The 20,351-nt window shown below is 45.2% G+C and overlaps 1 protein-coding gene across 1 annotated transcript; it reads right to left on the bottom strand.

Annotated features, from left to right (window-relative positions):
• Positions 1–507: 507 nt before the first annotated feature.
• LOC138156223 (galactosylceramide sulfotransferase-like) lies at positions 508–6,866 on the bottom strand. Its single transcript, XM_069081426.1, has 2 exons — positions 6,668–6,866; positions 508–1,945 (listed from the first exon to the last, which is right to left on the bottom strand). The coding sequence occupies exons 1-2, from the start codon at positions 6,790–6,792 to the stop codon at positions 823–825; spliced, it is 1,248 nt and encodes a 415-aa protein (XP_068937527.1). The 5' UTR covers positions 6,793–6,866; the 3' UTR covers positions 508–822.
• Positions 6,867–20,351: the final 13,485 nt, after the last annotated feature.

The raw sequence follows: 20,351 nt of genomic DNA, 5'->3' as shown, positions 1-20,351 counted from the left end.
ACCACCCCAGTGTCAGGGCTATGGGTGGGACCTTACCCATCTCTGAGGCTCTACCTCATGAACAAGCTTCTCAGGGCAGGCTTGAGGTCTATAAGTCACTCGAGGAAGGCTGAGGATCTAAGGGAACCTCTTACTTTGCTCTGAGGTCATCAGAGGTCTGCTGGTACTGTTCTCTTCCCCAGTCCTGGGCTAGCCTCCTCATATCCACTCAGAACTACCTCATGTAGAGGTACTTTATAAGTGTCCTGCCTCCCAGGAGACTACCCATTCAAGCCTTCACCAGGAAACATCCATCCTCAGTGTCCAGACACAGAGAATTGTAGGAAATGGAGTCCAGGGAATTTATGCTGGTAATTTGGACCACTTTGTCCTGGGGAATGATCTCTTGGGAACTTTTCTCCTCAATCTCACTTACTACATATATAAAACAGAAAGAACAAATTATTTTATTTCAGAGAACATAAAAGCAGATGTCTCTTTAAAAAAAATGTAAACCGTATGTAATTATTCAAATGCTGCTCTTCACTGAAAGCATCTCATATCCAGTCTGATTTAAGTTAACAATTTGTAAGCTCACCCAGTGGGCTCTGTGAGGTAATGCTCAGATCTTTGTCCATTTTCTAGGATGTCTTGCCCAAAGTTAGGGTGAGGATGGAAAGATATTGACCTGGCTTGGAAGGTAGAGGGCAGACTTGATCACCTTGTTGACTGGCCTGAAGGTTTAGTCCAAAGGTTCATCCACTCTGCCCAGAGTAAAGGATGCCCCTTGGGCATGCCTTTTGAGTCAGGAATAACAGACAACTGGCAAGGGAAAGGTAGCTATCAAATCTGCAGCAGTTTCCTGACGTACCACCATAATTTGGTGACCCAGAGGTTGACCCCAAGCTCAGTCATGTACTGGATCTCAGGCGTCACCATTTTCCGGCACAACTGTTCATACTGATGACTGATATGCTTCTTCAGGTTGTAACCAAGGATTGTCTTTGCCCCCATTGCCTGCCAGGGCTGCAGTGACGGTTTCTCAATGTCCTTGGCATCCACTGCATGCTCCCCATCGATGCAGATGCTCCGCATGCGCTCGTTCTCCCGCCGCAGGGAGGCCACCTCCCGGGCCATGCGCTGGCGCCCGAAGGCCTCCACCTTGCGCCAGAAGCTGGCGTTGAAGTGGCGGTAGAGGAGCGCGTCCAGCTGGTTCCAGGCGGTGGCCCGCCGGTAGAGCTCCCCGCTGAGCTGGGGCACCGCGGAGGCCCGGCGGGCGTTGAGCTTGAAGTACAGGATGTCCTCGAGCTCCCAGCACAGCAGGTCCTTGAGCAGCACCAGGGACTCGTCGAAGTACTCCTGCAGCATGACCAGGTGGAACCTCTGCTCCACCTCGCGGATGTGCTCGGCCACCTGCGGGCTGCGCGGGTCCAGCCCGCTGTCGTAGCCCAGGTCGAAGAAGAGCAGGTTGCGCAGGTAGTGCGCGTTGAAGCCGCTGGGGTCGTAGTAGCGGTGGGGGTCCTGCAGGAAGGCGGCCAGCTTGTTGCGGCCCGTCAGCCGCCACGTGAAGGGCACCACCATGCCGAAGTAGTGGAAGGACGACTCGAAGAGGTGCGCGGGGTCGCGCAGCACCGTGATGAAGGCGGCGTCGGGGGCCACCAGGCCGCGCACCTCGGGGTAGCGGAAGCGCATGTGGTTGCAGATGATGTTGAAGCAGTCCCCGGGCTGGTAGTTGTGCACCAGGCTGCGCTTGAAGAAGGCCGGGTAGTGAAAGTCGTTGTAGCCGCTGGGGAAGGCGAACTTGAGATTGTGCTTCTGGCCGAAGCGGAAGAGGATGTTGAGAAGGGTGCTGCTGGCCGTCTTGTGGGTCTTCATGAACACGATGTCCGTCTTGGGCCGGCAGGAGCCTTTGGAGACGTTTGCAGGTGAGGTGGGTGGAGAGGAACAGTGGGTTGGCTCTGGGGCACTGTCGGGAAAGAGAGAACAGTGAGACGCTTGGGTGAGAAAGCTAAAATCCTTTGTTCTCATTATGTGTCATCTTAGGTAAGTCTTTCCCCTCTCTAGGCCTCAGCTTCCTCATCCGTAAAGTAAAAACCAACCAAGAGATATTATTTGCAACGGGGAAACACTAGAAACCTTTCCAATAAGATTAGGGGTGAAACAAAGATATCCATGGTCTCCACCATTATTTAATATAGTTCTAGAAAAGCTCCCTCAACAAGACAAGAAAAAGAAATCAAAGAAATAAGAAAAGACAAATTTATCTCCAATCACAGATGATATGATGGTTTACTTTGAGGACTAGAGATACTCAACAGTCAAATACCACAGTAAGCTTCGTATAGATAGCTATGCCATAAATAGAGGTAGGCACATCCTAAAAATGTTTGAAGAGAATGGAATGGAGCTGCTCACACATCTATGACCGAGAGGAGAATTATTTTTTAAAATTTATTTATTTTTTAGTTTTCAACGTTCATTTCCACAAGATTTGAGTTACAATTTTTCTCCCCGTCTTCCCCCTACCCTACCTCCAAATAGCAAGCCTACTGAATACCCCTTCCCCCCAATTTATTCTCTCTTATATCCTCTCCCATTACCACCCTAACTTTTTAGTAGAGCAAGATGGATTTCTATACCCCAGTGCCTATATATATTATTTCCCAGTTGCACCTAAAAAACAATCTTTTTTAATATTTCTTTTTTAAACTTTGAGTTCCAGATTTTTCTCCTTCTTCTCTCCTCGCCCACCCCCACTGGGATGATAAGCAATTCAATATAGGTTGTACATTTGTAGTTACCCAAATCATTTCCATAGTAGTTATATTGTGAAAGACTATATTTCACTCCATCCTATCCTGCCCCCCACTATTTTCTCCTTTGACTTTTGTTTGCTTCTAACTACCCTCTCCCCCAATCTGCCCTCCCTTCTATCATCTCCCCTCTTGTCCCCTACCTCTGTATTTTCTTGTAAGGTAAGATACCCAATTGAGTGTGTATGTTATTCCCTCCTTAAGCCAAATTCAATGAGAATAAGGTTGCCCCATTCCCTTTCATCTTCCTGCTCTTCCCCTCCATTGTAACAATCTTCCCAAGAGGAGAATTATTAACTAAAAAATAGGTAGAAATGATAACACAAAAGTCAATTTGGATTATATAACATTGAAGAGTTTTTGTAGAACTATCAGTACAACTAGAATTAGATGAGAAGTGGTTAAATTGGAAAACTTCTTTGCAGCAAACATCTCTATTCAAAGTCTCACACATAAGACATGTTTATCTATATATTTACATCTATGTCTATCTGCTCATTTCTACCAATAGACACACACACAAATATATAAGAACAAGAATCATTCCATAATAAATAAAAATTTGTCAAATTGTATAACAGACAACTTTAAGGAGAGAAATGTCAAACTTTCAACAGCCAAATGAAAGCACCCTCCAAATCAATAAAAACAGGAAAATTGCAAAGTAAAACAATCCTGATGTTTCACTTCAGACTAAAGAGATTGGCTAAGATGATAGAAGACAAGAATGGTACAACAGGGGTTTGGAACCTGGCTATGTTAGTTCAGAGGGACAAGCATTACCTCTAAGCCTGGAGAACTTTTTGGATCTATCACACTCTCTGAGCAGGAAAGCATATTTGAATCATGCCTGGGAGGTATTAAAGGGACACACACACACACACACTCACACACACACACACACACACACACACACACCCAGGAGATATGGACTGATAGGAAAGAATGAAGACTGGAAGAGCCAAACAGTAGCAGCAGGGAGCTAGGGGAGGGGGAACACAGTGTCCCCAGCCCTGCCTGAAGCATAACAAGCTGAATCAATAGTGCTGGGGTGATAGATAAGAGAGGGACTGAGTTGTGGCAGAGAAGGGAGAGGCTGAGGGTAGTTATCAGGCCCCTACAGGCATTGGGGAGAAGACAGGCTAAAGTTAACTGTTATATCCACCTCTTCAAGGATAGAAAGAAGTTCCAAAAGAAAGTATTTTTTCTTTAACTTCCCCTCCTTGTGTCTGCCAAATACTATCACATTTGGTACTGGATACAAGTCTTTCTAAGGAAGCATTGTTCCAAGGCCTTTCTTATCTCTTCCTTGGAGGATGACATGTGTGATCTTTTCTCTGGACACTGTCATAATATGCTTTGCTTACTATTTTCTTAACTGAAACATTTCCTGTACCATCCCAATTTTTGCTTAGTGACCTAGAGTTTTAAAATATTTAATTTAGGTCAGAGAATCAGACTTACGTCAGAATGTCAGGAATATTCCTATCTGGGGGCCCTGAGTTATTGTAATTGTAGTAATAATGTTTCATCTGGCATAAACTCCATAAAACTGAAAAAGGACCATGTAGGCTTGAAGGTCATTTTATTTTTCCTAAAATAAAAATCAATCTAATTGTTGTAACAAATTGTAGCTGATTAATAGAAGAAATGGGGTAGAGAGGAGAGGGATGTGACCAGAGAAAGATCACACATATCATCCCCCGAGGAAGAGATAAGAAAAGCCTTGGAGCTATGCTTCCTTAGAAAGACTTGTATCCAGTACTAAATGTGATAGTATTTGGAAAGTGCTTGGCACACAAGAGATACCATATAAACACTTATTCCCTCCTCTTCCTTCCTTCAGTAGGGACAAGGGAGCTGAAAGTATCAAGTATCATCTGGCCAGCTCTGCCTTCATATTACAATAGTAAGTTTTGAAGGGACTGTGGAAAGACAAGCATTATTGATGGAGTTGGGAATTAGCCCAAATTCTAGAATTATACCAAAAATTTTATCAAACTGTACATACCCTTTCACCCAGTGATACCACTACTAGATACATGACCCCAAGGAGGACAAAGACAGAGAAAAGCTCTAGGTATACAAAAATAATTCTAGTTGTAATGACAAAAATATTTATGACAGTATTTTTTTGTAGTAGCAAAGAACTAGAAAGAAAGTGAATGTTTATCTACTAGGGTTTAACTGACCAAATAGGAATTGAATAGAAAATTATTGTGCTGTAAGAAATTATGGATATAAATTCAGAGAAATTTGGGAAGACTTGTACGAAATGATGCAGAACAAAGTGAAGAACCAGGTGAACCATTTCTACAATGGCCCCAGCGATGTAAAGGAAAACAACATTGAAACACTTTAGAATTTGTACCAAGACCATGTCCGATAATTCCTATATAAGACTAATGGTGAAGCATGACTCCTATCTTTCAGTGTTGGATGATGAGTTCCAATGAGACATGCCTACTTTTCAGATTTGGCTGATTTTTTTTTTTTGCTTGTCTATGTTTATTTATTTATTTATTATGGGAGTTCTCTTGGTGGGTCAGTGGGAGGGGGGAAGTAGCGGTGAAATTAAAAAAGATTATCAACAAAACTTTAATTAATGGATATGCAAATAAACAGGGAGGGAGTTTGGAATAGATTGTCTCATCCAGTTCTTACCCATTTCTAACAGTCTTTATTTTAGGTTTCTTCTAGTTCTAATAAACTGTGACCTCAGACCCCTCCCCCCCTTATACTCTGACTAGATTCCAGATGCTACAGTCCTTTCCAGTGCTGACAGACCAAAGTCCCTTTGATCTAATACTGCCTATTTTGCATTCTAAGGTTCTGTGAAGCTTTTCCTCCTCGTGTTCTACCTTGCTTTTTACCCCTAATGTGCTCTTGGAGCCCTTCAGGTCTGACATGCTATTCTCTAAGACCTGTTCCAATTCATTTTTATCTCCCAGGTTCTACATTCTGATCTTCCTCTCAGCTCTGACATTTTGTCTTCCAAGTTTTCTTCCAGTTCTTCCATTCTACGTTCTATGATCCAGTTCTAACAACCAGGTGTGAGATAAATCCCAGATATCAGGAAAAGATACTTTGGTGCACTCTGAATTAACATACCCACAATGCCTTGCAATGCTCTCTTGAGTGAAACCAAGATTCTCTTGCTATGTCAGCAATCACAAAACCGGATGAAGCTAACCAGGAGCCCTCTTCTGTTTATGACTGATAAAGACTGGGCTCCTTGAACCAGACACCATCTTGATTAATGATTAATTAATTATTATGTATTAATTAAATATTAATTATTAATGAAATATCTCTCATCTTGCTGTTTTATGACACCCTCATATTTTATGACATCCCCCTGTTTATGGCTAATAGAAACCAGACGTGCTGGGGACACTCTCTTGTTCTATGGAAACTATCATTTTGATTGACACAGGCATCCTGAATCAGAAGGAGAGCACTTCCTTATTCTATGGATATATATCCTATATATATTCTATATATATTCTCCAACTAGCCTTTCTTTGAGCTCATTTTAATTGGGTTCCCATATATGCATGATTCTGCTGGCTTAGAGAGAGTAAACAGCACATATATGATCTAAATTTTTTTTATCTTTGTAGACCAAACATTGAAAGTTGACACAGAGAAATTTCAGCCTCTTCCTCTCCCTCAGGCTCTCTCTTGGCTGTGGTGGGAATGAGTCTTTCTTCCATGGGCCCAGAGAGACATTGCCTTTGAAGTGAGAGGCCCTTCCTACCCACTCCCCTTATAGGGTTTCTAGCAAAGGAGCCCTCAATCTGTGTGTGGGCCAGTCTTGAGGCCAGAAGGCTGCCCAAGCCCTCCCTCCACCCACTCCTTTGCTCCTCACTCACTTGGCCATGGAAGCTTGAGAAGGGGCAATAGCATGAGAGTAGAGCAGCAATAGAAAGCCAGTAAAGAGGCATCCTAGAAGGAGCCCCTTTGCCATGCCATGCCAGCGCTTCCTGTGGGATGGCATCTCAGTCACCTGGGGAACAGAGAGAGAGAGAGAAAGATAAAGGCAGCAGCTATGAAGTGAGCCACAGCAGTCACAATGCCCACTCCCCTTCATACCCTCCCCTGGCTCAGCCAAACATCACAATGGAAGGACTTCATGTGTAGGGAGATTTTGGCTGCTGGCAGGTATCCATGATGAGGACAAGGCTATGCTTGGCTAATGAGAGCTCGTGAAAGCCACACAACCTTGGGGACTGAATGATCACAATTTGTGTTGGTGGAATCTTAACTGGGTCCTCAGTGCAGTCTTTTCACACCTTTCTCCTCCTCCTCCTCCTTCTCTTCAGTCAAGCAGCTCTTCCAAAACTTCTCATCTTTCTTCAAGCCTCCTCTAATGCCTCTTCCCCCATATACTCAGCTTCACCTGAAAAAACCACCAAGGAGAGCTTGTCTTTTTGATTTACGTCATCTCACCTTCCTCAGATGTCTTCCTGATCACCCCTGATGTTCACCCCTCTCTGCTCTTTCTTTCATGACTAAACTACTTGAAGAGGGGGTCTCTGGTCAGTGCCTCTCTTCCCTTCTCACTCTCTTCTAAACCCTCCCCATTATGGCTTCTCTCTCCAAAGCTACCAATGGTCTATTAATCACCAAATCTAATGGTCTTTTCCCAGTCCTCATGCTTCTTGATCATTCTCTTCTCCTCTCTAGGTGTTCAGGACACCCCTCTTTTCTGATTCTTTTCTTACCTATCTGACCACTCCCTCTCTGTCTTCTTTGGTGATTCTTCATCCAGGTCATACCCACTAAATGTGAGTGTCCCATAGGGCTCTGCTCTGGGCCCTTCTCTCTTTACCACTATGCTATCCACCTTAGTGATCTCATCAGCTCCACCCAGCCCTAACCTCTTAAATGACCTCCGATATCTCTTCATCAACTGCCTTTTTGATATCTTGGAGGTCCCATAGACATCTCTAACTCAGTATGTACAAAACTGAGCTCATTCTATTTCTCCCCAAACCCTTTCCTCTTACAAATGTCCCTATTACTGTCAAGGCCACCACCATTCTCTCAGTCATCCAAGTTTGCAACCTAGGCACTATCCTTGAATTCACAATTGCCAAATCTTTTTAACTCCAAAGAATCCCTCTCTCCTCTCTGCCCCTGCTCTGGTGCAGGCCCTTATCACCCCATACCTGGATTGCTGCAGCAGCTGCTGGGCCATTTTCCTACCTCAAGACTCTCCCTGCTCCAGTCCTTCCTCCTCTCCACTGACAATCATCTCCCTAGAGTGAAAGTCTGACCATGTCACCTCCCTACCCAATAACTCCAGTGTTTCAGAATCAGATAGAAAATCCTGTTTGACCTTCACAACCTGGCCCCTCCTACCTTTCCAGTCTCCTTACACTTTACTCTTCTCCAGTTAGCTCTGCTTCATCCACACTGGCCTCTTACCTGTGGCATGCACAAGACATTTCCTCTCTCCACTCATTGCCTTTTTCCTGCTCCACCATGTTCCCCCTCCTCACCTCCACCTCCCAGCTCCCTTGTTTCAATGAAGGTTCAGCTCTTTTTTTTTAGGGAGGTATTTTCTCCAGTTAGTTCACAAGTTTTACTTTTTAAGGATTTGTTTTCTTCAGTGAGACTTTTTTTCAATTTGGTCACTGTAGATTTAAATTTATCTTCTACTTCTCCAATTTGGCTTTTAAAATCTTTCTTGAGTGCCTCCAAGAATGCTTTTTGGGCTTGATACTAATTCATATTTCATCTGTGGTCTCTGGTGTGGACACAGAGTTCATGGTGTCTCTTGAAAGTGATTCTTCTTGTTCAGAATAATAGGATTCTATTGTCTTTGGTCTGGCCTTTGCAAGTTGCTTCTGGCCCATTGTAATTGCCTATTTCCTGTCCTTCAAAGTGTATTTCTTCTTTTTTGGAGGGCAATTGGGGCTAAGTGACTTGCCCAAGGTCACATGGCTAGTTTTTGTGTTAAGTGTCTGAGGCCAGATTTGAACTTGGGTCCTCCTGACTCCAGGGCCAGTGCTCTATTCACCTAGAATGTACCTCCTAGCTGCCCCATTTAAAGTGTATTTCTGTTCCTGGGGTACAGAGGGCTCTGACCCAATCTTCTCAGGCTGGAAGATAGATGCTTGGTTGTTGGCTTCGTGTGCTGTAGACTCTGGGTGTCTAGACTGAGGCCAAGGCCAGGACCCTCAGTGTTTCCCCTGAGTTACCCTGAGGCTCACAGAGTAATCTGTGGAGGAGGCTCGGTGGTCTGGCTGCTTCAGATTTCTGCCTCTATGCCCCTGGGCTACAGCTCAGGCAGGATCTTGCAGGTCAGGTGAGGTAAGGATTGTTGGGATCCCTCCCTCCCTTCTCTTCAGACTCCTCACTGCCTCAGTCATACCCTTTCTCCCTGACTCCTAAGCCTGAGGCTATTTCCACTATTTCAGGATTTTACTCTGGGTGGGATATTTATCTCTGGGTTTTCTAGGTCAGGGAGGGGGAATCCAAGCAGCTAGAGTTTACTTTGCTATCTTGGCCTCTGGAAAATCTGGTAGGTGATTTTTAAACTTCCAAGCTGTGGGCTGATAGTCCCAGGAGAGGCTGCTGTCTCTTCTGCAGGCCCTGTGCTTTCTCTTACCCATCTCCGACAGATCCTCCTGTCCCATGGTGAGACGCTGGTGAGAGACTGCAGATGGATCTTGGGGTGGGTGAGTCTGGGAAAACTGTCTGTCTGTCTGTCTGTCTGTCTGTCTCTCTCTCTGTCTCTGTATCTCTGTCTCTCTGTCTCTCTCTGTCTCTCTCTCTGTCTGTCTCTCTCTCTGTCTCTCTCTCTCTGTCTCTCTGTCTCTCTCTCTGTCTCTGTCTCTGTATCTCTCTCTGTCTCTCTGTCTCTCTCTGTCTCTCTCTCTGTCTGTCTCTCTCTCTGTCTCTCTCTCTCTGTCTCTCTGTCTCTCTCTCTTTGTCTCTCTCTCTCTCTGTCTCTGTCTCTGTCTCTCTCTCTGTCTGTCTGTCTCTCTCTCTGTGTCTCTCTCTCTCCATCCTTGGACTCTGGCCAAGTTCTGGAGATGGAGGAACAGATGGGAAAAAAAGGAAGGGAGAAAATTCTCCCCTCAGATCTATCTAAGAGAAAAAGGGTCATTTCACTGAACAAAGAGAAACAAGTTTCAAAACTGCATGTTGGAACAAGATTAGCACTTAACCCTTTCCTGGATCACAGAAAGAGAAAACACTTGTGTGCTTTGGGATAGAGCCAAAGGTAACTGGATTTGATTGGAATATCTCACTAGAATTTGGGGAGTCTTACAAACAAAAGTTAAGTGCTGGTTAATTTTAAAATAACTTTTAAATAGGTGTGTGTGTTAAAATTGGAAACTTGTCTAAGTTATATAGACTCCTATTCACTTTAAGAAATCAGAGAGATCTATAGGATCCTTTCAAGATCATGGAACCTGGACTAGAACTAAATGAAACATGCTCTGAAGTATAATTGGGGTACATTTGTGTACAGCATTACAATCCTAAGCCCAGATTCTCTATAATATCATATAATAATATATCATATCTCTATAATATCATAAAATATAATATCTCTATATCATTCCTACAGCATTAAGATCCAGATAAATGAATTCATTCTGGTTATATCTTAAGTGAAATGTTGTCTCTCCTAAGATAATCTAGAATTTATTATACTATTTGGCACTAAGACAAATTGGGAAAATACGTATATCTGAAAAAGAAATGCCTCAGAGATGAAGCTTTTAGTTCTTCAGTATGGGATAGCAGGAACTTGATGCCACTGGATCTTTTCTAAAGTCCCACTCACCTTGACTGGCAGGTTCAAAGTTCCTACTGTCATAGAAGTTTTTAAGGGGTGGACATTGAATTGAAGCTTATTTTAGTAAAAGCTTAAAATATTCTTAAGATCTTTCACCCTGTGGTCCCAGCTCTGACTGGGCTAAGGCCACAGTGAAAAATTGGGACTGCTAAAAAACCATGTCAGCAGATTCTGTTAACTCCTCCCATCCCAGATTAGATTGAGAAAATACTAGAGAATGTTAGGGTATTTGAGTCAACCTCCCCTACCTGGTGAAAGAAAGGAGGAGGGAGGTGCAGCAATTACAGTAGGGGCCCCACTGGCAATGTCCCTGAGCTCCTGGGCCCACTGAAGCCCACTCCTGGAAGCAAGCAGCCTCAGCCTCAGCAGTGTCTGCAAATGTGAGGAGAGGGAAAAGGAGAATGGGCAGGGAAGTTTGAGGTAAGAAGCCAGACAGACCCAGAGCTTGGCAAACCCAACCTTCTATCGATAATTATTTTTATGTGATGGTTTGGGAAAGCAATTAATATCATATGAAGTTTGCTGTTTGTGTTATTATTCTATTCCTAAATTGTTATAAAATTCTCTTATGTTGCAAAATTTGAGTCACCACTGTGAGCCAGAAATGGTGTTAGACAAAGCAACTTCTAATCTGAATTTTGTTGAAACTAAAAGACAGTGGAAAGAATTGCTATGTTATTTTATTAAGCCTGCTAACCCTGTCTTATGGCTAAAATAATTTGACTCTCACTTATGAAAATTTAATAATTGTTAACTAAATTATTTGGGGTTATTGTTATAATGTTAAAACCTAAAATTGGTCCCACAGCAGCTCTAAGGGTAGATGAAAGTATCCCTACTCCCTTCCCTTAGGAAGACAGCCAAGGTTAGCCTCTTATAATAAAATTGTATAACTATTGTGCCCAAGGGTGGAAAGCTTTTACCTGCAAAAGTGCTGTTACTTATATTTCCTCAATAGCATCTGATTCTCAAGGAACTGAAATCAGACTGGAAATTTTGGAGAAAGTAACAAGATCAGATAATCCTGGATGTAAAGTAAATAATAGCATCATGGGACTCTTGGTTTCTTTCTCCTTCTAATTGGGCCCTGAATATTCAACTTGCCCATCAGATTTGTGTCTTCCAGACTACATGCGATTCACCTACAATTGGTAACCCAAACCAAGCCATAATCCCCTGGATGTGGCCCATGCTCAGTTCTAGTCAACCTCCTCCCCCAAACCCATCAAGACAGACAGCTCTATGACTTTTTTTCAGCCTGAAGAAGCCACAGAAGCTGAGACCTTTGTCCCTTTTCCAAAATGAATTTGAGCCCCAGCTCTTTGAAGGGAGATGATGCAATCCTAATAAAGCTGCCTCCAGCCTCAACATTCTAAATTCCTTATGGGCCCCCCTGAACAACAGGCATATCCTGATTTAACCATACAATCTGACTTTAACCATACCACAGGACCCCAACCTCAATATAGCCACTCTCCCTAGCTAGTCACTGCCTCCATATGCAATTCACATATTTGAATAGGTGAGTCCTTGTGTTCAACCACACTCACACTAGCCATTTATCCCAAGACAGGACCACAATACCTAACTATTCATCTTGACTGGACAGGACCAAAATAGCTAGCCAATCAGAAAGCAGCATGACCAAGATGTTTGACCATGGATTCCTTCCCATTACCTAATCCCTTAACAAATCCCCCCTGCCTTTTTAATGTTCATAATCTCTGTTATATGATCAGCATCATTACACTCTAAAGTTGCATGTGTTGTCTTACTAAGCTGCTGGGTCCTCTTGGAACTACTTCTGAGGGGTGTCAATTCTCGATAAATTCCTGTACTTGGATTAGACATTATCTGAATGAACTTTTTGAGATGTGCTGCCACAACACACCATGAAACTGCAACAAGATAATCTATCATTTTCTGGGCACTTTACAACAAAATTTTATTTCAACCATATAGACATCAGATTAAACATTTTAAAAAGTTACACAGAATTCAGGTCTACTTTTTTCCTCTATCGGTAAAAGTCCTGTTAAATTAATAATCCTAGCAGAAAAAGAGAGTGCTCTCCTGGTTCTGCTCATTTCACTCAGCATCAGTTCATGTAAGTCTTTCCAGGTTTTTCTGAAGTCCCCCTGCTCCTTATTTCTTATAGCACAATAGTATTCCATTACGTCCATATACCACAACTTGTTCAGTCATTCCTCAATTGATGGACATCTCAATTTCCAATTCTTGGTCACAACAAAAAGAGATACTATAAAGGTTTTTGTATGTGTAGGTCCTTTCCCCCTATTTATGATCTCTTTGGGATACAGCCCTAGAAGTGGCATTGCTGGGTCAAAGGGTATGCATACTTTTATAGCCCTTTGGGTATCATGCCCATTTTTGCATGAAATGTTCTCTTGATATTTTTTAATTTTCTTGAGAACATCTCATGTCTTTTCCATAGTATTGTTTTCTTCTATTGCATTGCTCATTTAAGAAAACCTTCTAATTTCTCCTTGCTATTCTCTGTAATTCTGCATTTAATTGGGAATATCTTTCCTTTCTCCTTTCTCTTTCATTTTGCTTCTTTCCTCAGCTCATTATGGAGCCTTATCAAACATGGCTTGAGAAATGTCAAATGGTCCCAAGCACAAAAAGAGTTCTTGAAAAAACTTAAAAAGGACTTTAAAAATCAAATAAGACAGATTGAGGAAAAAGTAGAAAAAATAAAAGCCATCCAAAAATTTACCAAAAGAAAATAAAAAGAGTGTTTGCTATGACCGGCAATTTATGTTGACAAAACTCTATTAGTCTCTGCTCTGTTTCATTTTTGTACTCCAAAGCCAAACTGCTTTAGCATCCCAAATCCCTACGATGAATGTGACATCTTTTTTTGTGATATTTCTAGAAGATGTTGTACATCTTCATAGAACTGATCAGCTTTGCAGTCAATATGCCAGCAAATTTGCAAAACACTACAGTGGTCATGGGATTGGAAGAGATCAGTTTACATCCCAATCCTAAAGATGGGCAATGCCAAAGAATGTTCAAAGTACCAAACAATTGCACTCATTTCACCTGCCAGCAGGGTTATACATAAGACTCTGCATGCTAAGCTTCAGCAATATGTGAACTGAGACCTACCAGGAGAGCAGGCTGGTTTTTGAAGAGGCAGAGGAACTAGAGACCAAATTGCCAACATGGATTATGGAGAAAACAAGGGAGTTCCAGAAAACTCTCCCTTTGCTTCATTGAACACACTAAAGCCTTTGACTGTGTGCATCACAGCAAAATGAGGCAAGTCCTCAAAGAGATGGGAGGACCAGATCATCTTACTGAGGAGGCTGCATGTGAGCCAAGAAGCAACAGTTAGAACTGACCATGGAATAACTGATTCGTTTAAGATGGGGAAAGGAGCATGACAAGGCTGTATCTTGTCACCCTATTTATGTAACTTATATGCAGAGTATGTCATGGAAATGCCAAGCTGGATGAATCAGAAGTGTAATGAAGACTGCCAGGAGAAATACCAACCCTCTCAGATATGCAGATGATGCCACTCTTGATGAGGGTGAAAGAGGAGAGCGTAAAAGTTGGCCGAGCTTAACATCAACAAAACTAAGATTTTGACAACTGGCCCCATCACCTCCTGGCAAATAGAAGGAGAAGAAATAGAAGCAGTGTCAGATTTTATACTCCTGGGCTCAAAGATCACTGCTGTGGCGACTGCAGGCATGAAATCAAAAGATGCTTGCTCCCCAGGAGGAAGGCTAATTCTGACTAATCTGGATGACAGACTGAAAAGCAGAGACATCCCCTTGCCAACAAGGGTCTGTAATGTTCAAGCTGTGGTTTTTCCAGCAGCGACGGATGGCCGTCAGAGTTGGATTATAAGGAAAGCTGAACACCACAAAATCGATGCTTCCAAATCCTGGTGCTGGAGAAGACTCTTACAGATCCCTTGGATAGCAAGGAGATCAAGTCAGTCGATACTCAGAGAAATTCAGACTATTCACTAGAAGCTCAAATACAGGAGCAATGACTTTGGCCATGTAATGAGAAGACACGACTCCTTGGAAAAGACCCCGATGCTGGGGAAGATTGAAAGCAAAAGGAAAAGGGGACGGCAGAGGATGAGGTGGAGAAACAAAGAGCATGAGCTTGGGCAGACTTTGGGAGATGGTGGAGGATGGAAGGGCCTGATGTGCCGTGGGCCCTGGAGTCACAGAGAATGAGACCTGACTGAGGGACTGAAGACAAGTAGCAGGCCCTGTGCTAAGCGTTTTACAGATATCGTCTCATTGGACCGCCACAACAACCCTGGGAGGTAGATGCTATTATATCCTCATTTTACGGATGGGGAAACTGAGGCACATGAAGGTTAAGGGACTGCCCCAGGGTCACCCTGCTAGCCTCTTGAGGTGATAACCACGTTGGCTGAGGCAGGGTCCTCACTGGGAGCTTGGGAGCTCCTTGGAACCTGTGGAATCACAGGTGAAAATAGAAAGACTGTGGAGTAGCACTCCTCCTCACCCCCAATATGTGTCCTACCATTTCACAGAGCTGTTGAGAAAGTGGTTCATAGATGCTCAAGTCCTACAGAAACATGAGAGAATCTTCTCTGGAATCTCTCTGGGTCTCACCTCCTGGACAAGCCTGCCTGGGAAGCTGCTGGGGTGGGGGTGGGGAGCAGTGAGGAAAATTTTCCCTTGTTCCTGCCCAGTCATGCCCCCTGCCCAACAGGGACCTGCATGCCCTGGAGAGGTCAGAGACACTGACCTGTACGTGCCAGCCTCCATTCCCAAAGCATGACTGTGACTGTCCTGAGGGCAAAATCACCCCCACCTACACATACCTGCCTTCTGGAGCCTTAGGCAAAGTCAGGAAATGCCAGAGGGGAGCCCTGGGCAGCTTGCCCAGCTCAGCTGGTGTGGAGGGGTTGTCCAGAGCAGCACACGCTTCAGAGGTGGCTCTCTGGGCCTGCCTCCATCCTTGGGTCAGCTGGAGATGGGTAGGCATCCCTAGCACATGTTTAGTGTTCCCTGTCCTTGGCAGGCTCTGCTCACAGACCTTTGGACCTGGGAGGAGCCCACTTGGGTCACCAGCCCCACACATGTCTTGGGGACAAAGAGGAAGTGACCTCTCCAAGATCTTCCAGCCAGGCCAGGGCAGAACTTTGACTAGATGCTGGGACCCTGACTCCAAGGCCTGGGTTTTCCCCATTATCCCTCCCTGACTAGGACCCAACTCACTGATTTTCATCTTCACTTAAAAGAAGAAAGGGGGCCCAGACTTCTTTGAGGACAACTGGAATTCAAGCATCATCTGAAATAGTAGGTGCCCAAGGACTGGGGGCGGGGCATCCAGACCCTAGGGAGACAGCATCCTGGCTAAGACATCTTCCCTCACCTGATGCCCAGCTATGAATAAACCCACAAATGGTCACTGAGCATTGCTGCTGAGCCCAAGGCCCTGAATCCAAACTTGCCTCTGTCTTTGTGTATGAGGAAACTGAGCCCCCCTTCCCAGAGAGGGGACTTGCCTGCAGCCACAGGGGATCTCGGATTTGGATCTTAAAGGACATTGACTCTGATCTTCTCCTTGTAGAGGTGGGGAAAGAAACCAAGGCTCTGAGAATGGCAAGGACTTGCCCAAGGTCACACATACAATGGGGGCAGATCTGGGATTCCAGGTCCTTTGACTCATTTCTATAACACCCTAAGGCCCACAAACTACTTTCTCTGCAGAACCTTCCAAGGCAGAGTCTGCAAACGTTATCCCCATTTTACAGAGGGGGAAACTGAGGCCCAGAGAGAAAGTGACTTGCTTTTGATCCCATGGTGGCAGAGGCTAGATTCAACCCCAAGACCTGTGACTCCAGATCCAGGCTCTTTTCCATACTGCTGGGGGTGGTAAGGGATGAAAAAGGAGAGATTCTGGACTTCTCCTGGCAGGAGTACCTGCTCCTCCCTCACTCCTCATGAGGAAGCAGGGGGCACAGCTGGGTGGGTACAGGCTGGAGCCCTCCCAGAATAGTGTGGAAGGGCTCATGGCCCTGGGGCTCTCCTACATCCAGGCAGGGAGGAGGCACCATTTCCTAGCTTGCAGGGGAAGGAAGCTAGGCTACCAGGGGAGGGAGGGAAGGGGACAGGGGTCCAGGGGTAGCCTAGCTTTCTTGACCCCCCTGAAGGGCAGCCCCAGCCCTGCTTTCTCCCCCAGCCCATCCCAGGCTCTCCTGGGATGAGGCTTCACCAAGGAAGGGGACAGAACTCACCTGGTTGGTAGGGGCCACTGGAGGGATGGCAGAGGAGGAAAGGTTGAAGAATCATGACTTACACCCTTTTGCTAGGTGACCCTGGGCAAGTCACTAACATTTCTCCATCTGTTTCTTTATGGATAATAAAGCACCTGTCTCACCAGTTTGCAGGATTAAATGAAATAATGGTTTGCAAACCTTAAATCGCTTGTACGATATTAGACAAAGATAGGGGTGGTGAATGGAGGAGGAGTGCCAGCCTTCCCTGCCCTGCCCTGTCCTGCCCTGCCCTTCCTGGGGTCCTCTCCCAGCCTCCCAGCCTGGGATCATCAGATTGAGCAGGGCTCATTCAATAGGCAATGAGACAGAACAAAAATTGGGTCAGGGAGCTGGATTCAAATCTTGCCTCTGACTCACATGTCCTATGCAAACTAAGTCATTTGAATCTCTCTGGGCCTCAGTTTCCTCATCTGTAAAATGGACTCTGAGGTCCCTTTTAGATCTGAGTCTCTGAATAAAGGAGCATAGAATCAGAACTGGAAGGGCCCTTGGAGATGATCAAGGTCAGAGTTCTCTTTAGAGGCCCGGGAGGGGAAAGGGGCTTTTCCCAGCTCACATGGCTAAGGAGGAGAGGCAGCATGGGAAGCTGGTCCATCTGACTCCTGCTTCAGGGCTCTTTCCTCTGCATGAGCTCCCTGAAGAGGGAAGGATGGGGTCAGGGGCTGGGCTGGGAGGAGCAGGAGGGTAACGACATTTCCCCAGGTCTGAAGCCTTTTTTGCCCTAGAGTTCAGGTCTGGAACCCAGAGCTCAGAGGCTTCCAATGCCAGGCAGCCTGTCCTGCTGCTCTGACCACCTCAGCTTGTTTGGAGAGAAGTAAGGAGGGGAAGGGGGGCCCCTCCCTCCCCCTACTCAGGACCTGCCTGCACTGGAATGCCTTGGGCCCCAGGGGAGTTGGGGCAAGACTAGGGAAGGGATACCTCGACTCAAGGAATCCTCCAGACCAGAGCCCAGTTCCAGACTCTGCTCATGGGCTCAGATACAGCTCTAGAAGGAATCTCAGAGGCCATCTAACTCACCCCACCCCTGTCATTTTACAAATAAGAAAAGGGTCTTGACTAACATTGGGACAAAAGGCACAGAATTCTTTTTAAACTCAGTTTACTCATCTGCAAAATGGGTAGAATAACATTTGTTCTGCCTTCTTCCTTGGGCTGTTTTAAGGAAAGTTCTTTATAAGCTTTAAGGTGCCCCCTGGATCTGTGGTCTGGGTCAGCAGCCAGTGAGGCAGAAAGGACGACACCCCCCACACCCGGACCCATACACACCCCTTTTGTGTTCTGTAAGACCCAGTGAGAGCTGGAGGAGGAAGCAAGAATGGTTGCAATACAACATTTTAGACATGTTTTCGTTCTAGTTTCCCCCAAAACCCATCCTACGTCTAAACTCCCTGTTACTGTCGGGGGCAAGGGCTGGGGAGAGAGGAAGAGAGGAACTCTGAGTCAGCGTAGTGCCCCCCCCCCCCCCTCCTGCAGGTTGCTCCTGGGCCCCAGGACCTGGCTGGGGAGGAACAGGGCAGTGAAGGGAGACACCCCCAGAGCTCACCTGGATCAGGGCCTCCAGGGACTGAAGGCTAAGGGCTCCGTCTCTGCCGCTCATGGCGCTCCTGGGTCCTTGCTCTGGATGTAACCGCTAGCCAGCGCACGGATAGCCTTTTGTCTTGGCTGGGGTTAGGGGGACAGCGAACATCTCCTTGCTCCTCCCTGGGCGGGCCGTCCCCTCCCTACGGGGCTGGGCTGGACTGGACTGGGCACCATCCGCCTGAAGAGAGCTCAGACACAGCTAGGGAGGGAGGCACTTAGGAGCTGTCCGCGATCTGGTTTCCAGCTTTGACCCATACACCAGCACCAACATGCGCTCCCAAATTCTTCCCCTGCCTTTGACTCTCTCCCCTTTCTTCCATTCAGGTCAAAGCTGTAAATGTATCAGTGACATTTTATAATTCACAGTTCTTTGTACTTCTCCCAAGAGACACAGAATTCCCTGTAGCGTGTTTTCTCATCTGTAAAATGCACCTCTCCGAACACACACACACTTTCTCACACAGACCCTTCCACACACACACATTCACACTCACTCACACACACACACCCCTTCTGGGATACACGTGAAGGAACTTTGCAAACACTCAAGGGCCATAAAATCCGGAGTTATTAAGACTTTGATCCACCAAATTTCTGTGTCAACAAATGAGAGCTTTAAATGACATTAAGAAATATTTATATGGAAGAGAATGAGTGAGCACTACCTTCTAATCTCTGAGGAGCTGTCAGGCAGAAAAAGGGTTAGGTTGCTGGCCCCGATCCCTGCTGACCAGTGTAGTTATGGGTGGACATAGTGACAAGGAACCATGAGACGTGGTTTACAGGAAAAAAGTCTAACCATCAGAGCTGTCCCATAGTGGAATGGGCATCTTCAGCACAGGCTGGATTTTCTCTCACTGGGGGACTTTCAGCAAAGCAGAGAACCCCTGGAAAGAGGGAATGATGCCCAGGAATCTCCTGGTACAAGGCTGGTGGCATGCTGGGCTTGGATTTAGGCAGCCTGACCAGAGCAAGACTTTCTTAGTTCCAGTTTTTTCATCTATAAAATGGGGACAACTACCTCCCAAGCTTGTTGTATGTGTTGAATGAGATAATATGTAAAGGCTTTGCAATATTTGAACACTAGTTCAGGAGAGGATTGGACCAAGTGAACTCAGAGGTTCCCTCTAACTCAGAAATTGTGGTTTTATTCCACTTGGGGCATTCTCTGTTCTGCGTTCTAAGTTCCCTCCATACTGGCGTTCTATGTTCTGAGTCCCACCAGCTCTGTTTATGTATTCTAAGCTCTGTCTGGTTTGACATTCTCTTTTTCTAAAACACCAGTTCTAACATTTTCTCTTCTTTGTTCTCAGGCCCCTCCCAGCTGCAATAATCTCTGTCCTATGTGATCTCTCAGCTCTGACATTCTGGATTCTCAGGACACTCCCAGCTCTGACATTCTCTATTTTAAGGACTCTCCAAGATCTACATTCTTTGTTCTAAGTTCTAAGCTCTTTTCCTGAGGCTCTGATATTCTCTATTTCAGCCTGCCTTTTAACTCTGACATTCTCTATTCTGTGTTCTAGGTCCTTCTTGGCTCCCACGTTTTCTGTTATCTGTTCTAGATCCCTCCATGCTCTAATGTTTGTCTTTTTTTTATTCTGCCTAATGAAAAGAAAATAAATAATTGTAAGGGTTGGAACTAGAAGGCTCTGAGGTCCCTTACCTTTTTAGAGTCTTTAATCCTATTAACTGAACTGAAAAGCTTCTCTCTCTCTCTCTCTCTCTCTCTCTCTCTCTCTCTCTCTCTCTCTCTCTCTCTCTCTCTCTGTCTCTCTGTCTCTCTCTCTGTCTCTCTCTCTCTGTCTCTCTGTCTCTCTGTCTCTGTCTCTGTCTCTCTGTCTCTCTCTCT

Source organism: Petaurus breviceps, unplaced genomic scaffold (genome assembly GCF_028583685.1).
Source record: "Petaurus breviceps papuanus isolate PSGF00001 unplaced genomic scaffold, PetGlider_PUasm1.0 99, whole genome shotgun sequence".
In the NCBI taxonomy this organism is placed as follows: Eukaryota; Metazoa; Chordata; class Mammalia; order Diprotodontia; family Petauridae; genus Petaurus; species Petaurus breviceps.
The sequence above is the reverse complement of the archived record's forward strand: the minus strand, read 5'-3'. Positions and strand labels throughout refer to the sequence as shown.

What these genes read in the sequence shown, in the direction of transcription:
- LOC138156223 (XM_069081426.1), bottom strand. Translation starts at nt 6,792, where the DNA reads ATGCCATCCCACAGGAAGCGCTGGCATGGCATGGCAAAGGGGCTCCTT. An exon ending in TCTCAAGCTTCCATGGCCAA is followed by an intron (nt 1,946 to 6,667) that starts GTGAGTGAGGAG and finishes CTTTCCCGACAG; the next exon opens with TGCCCCAGAGCCAACCCACT.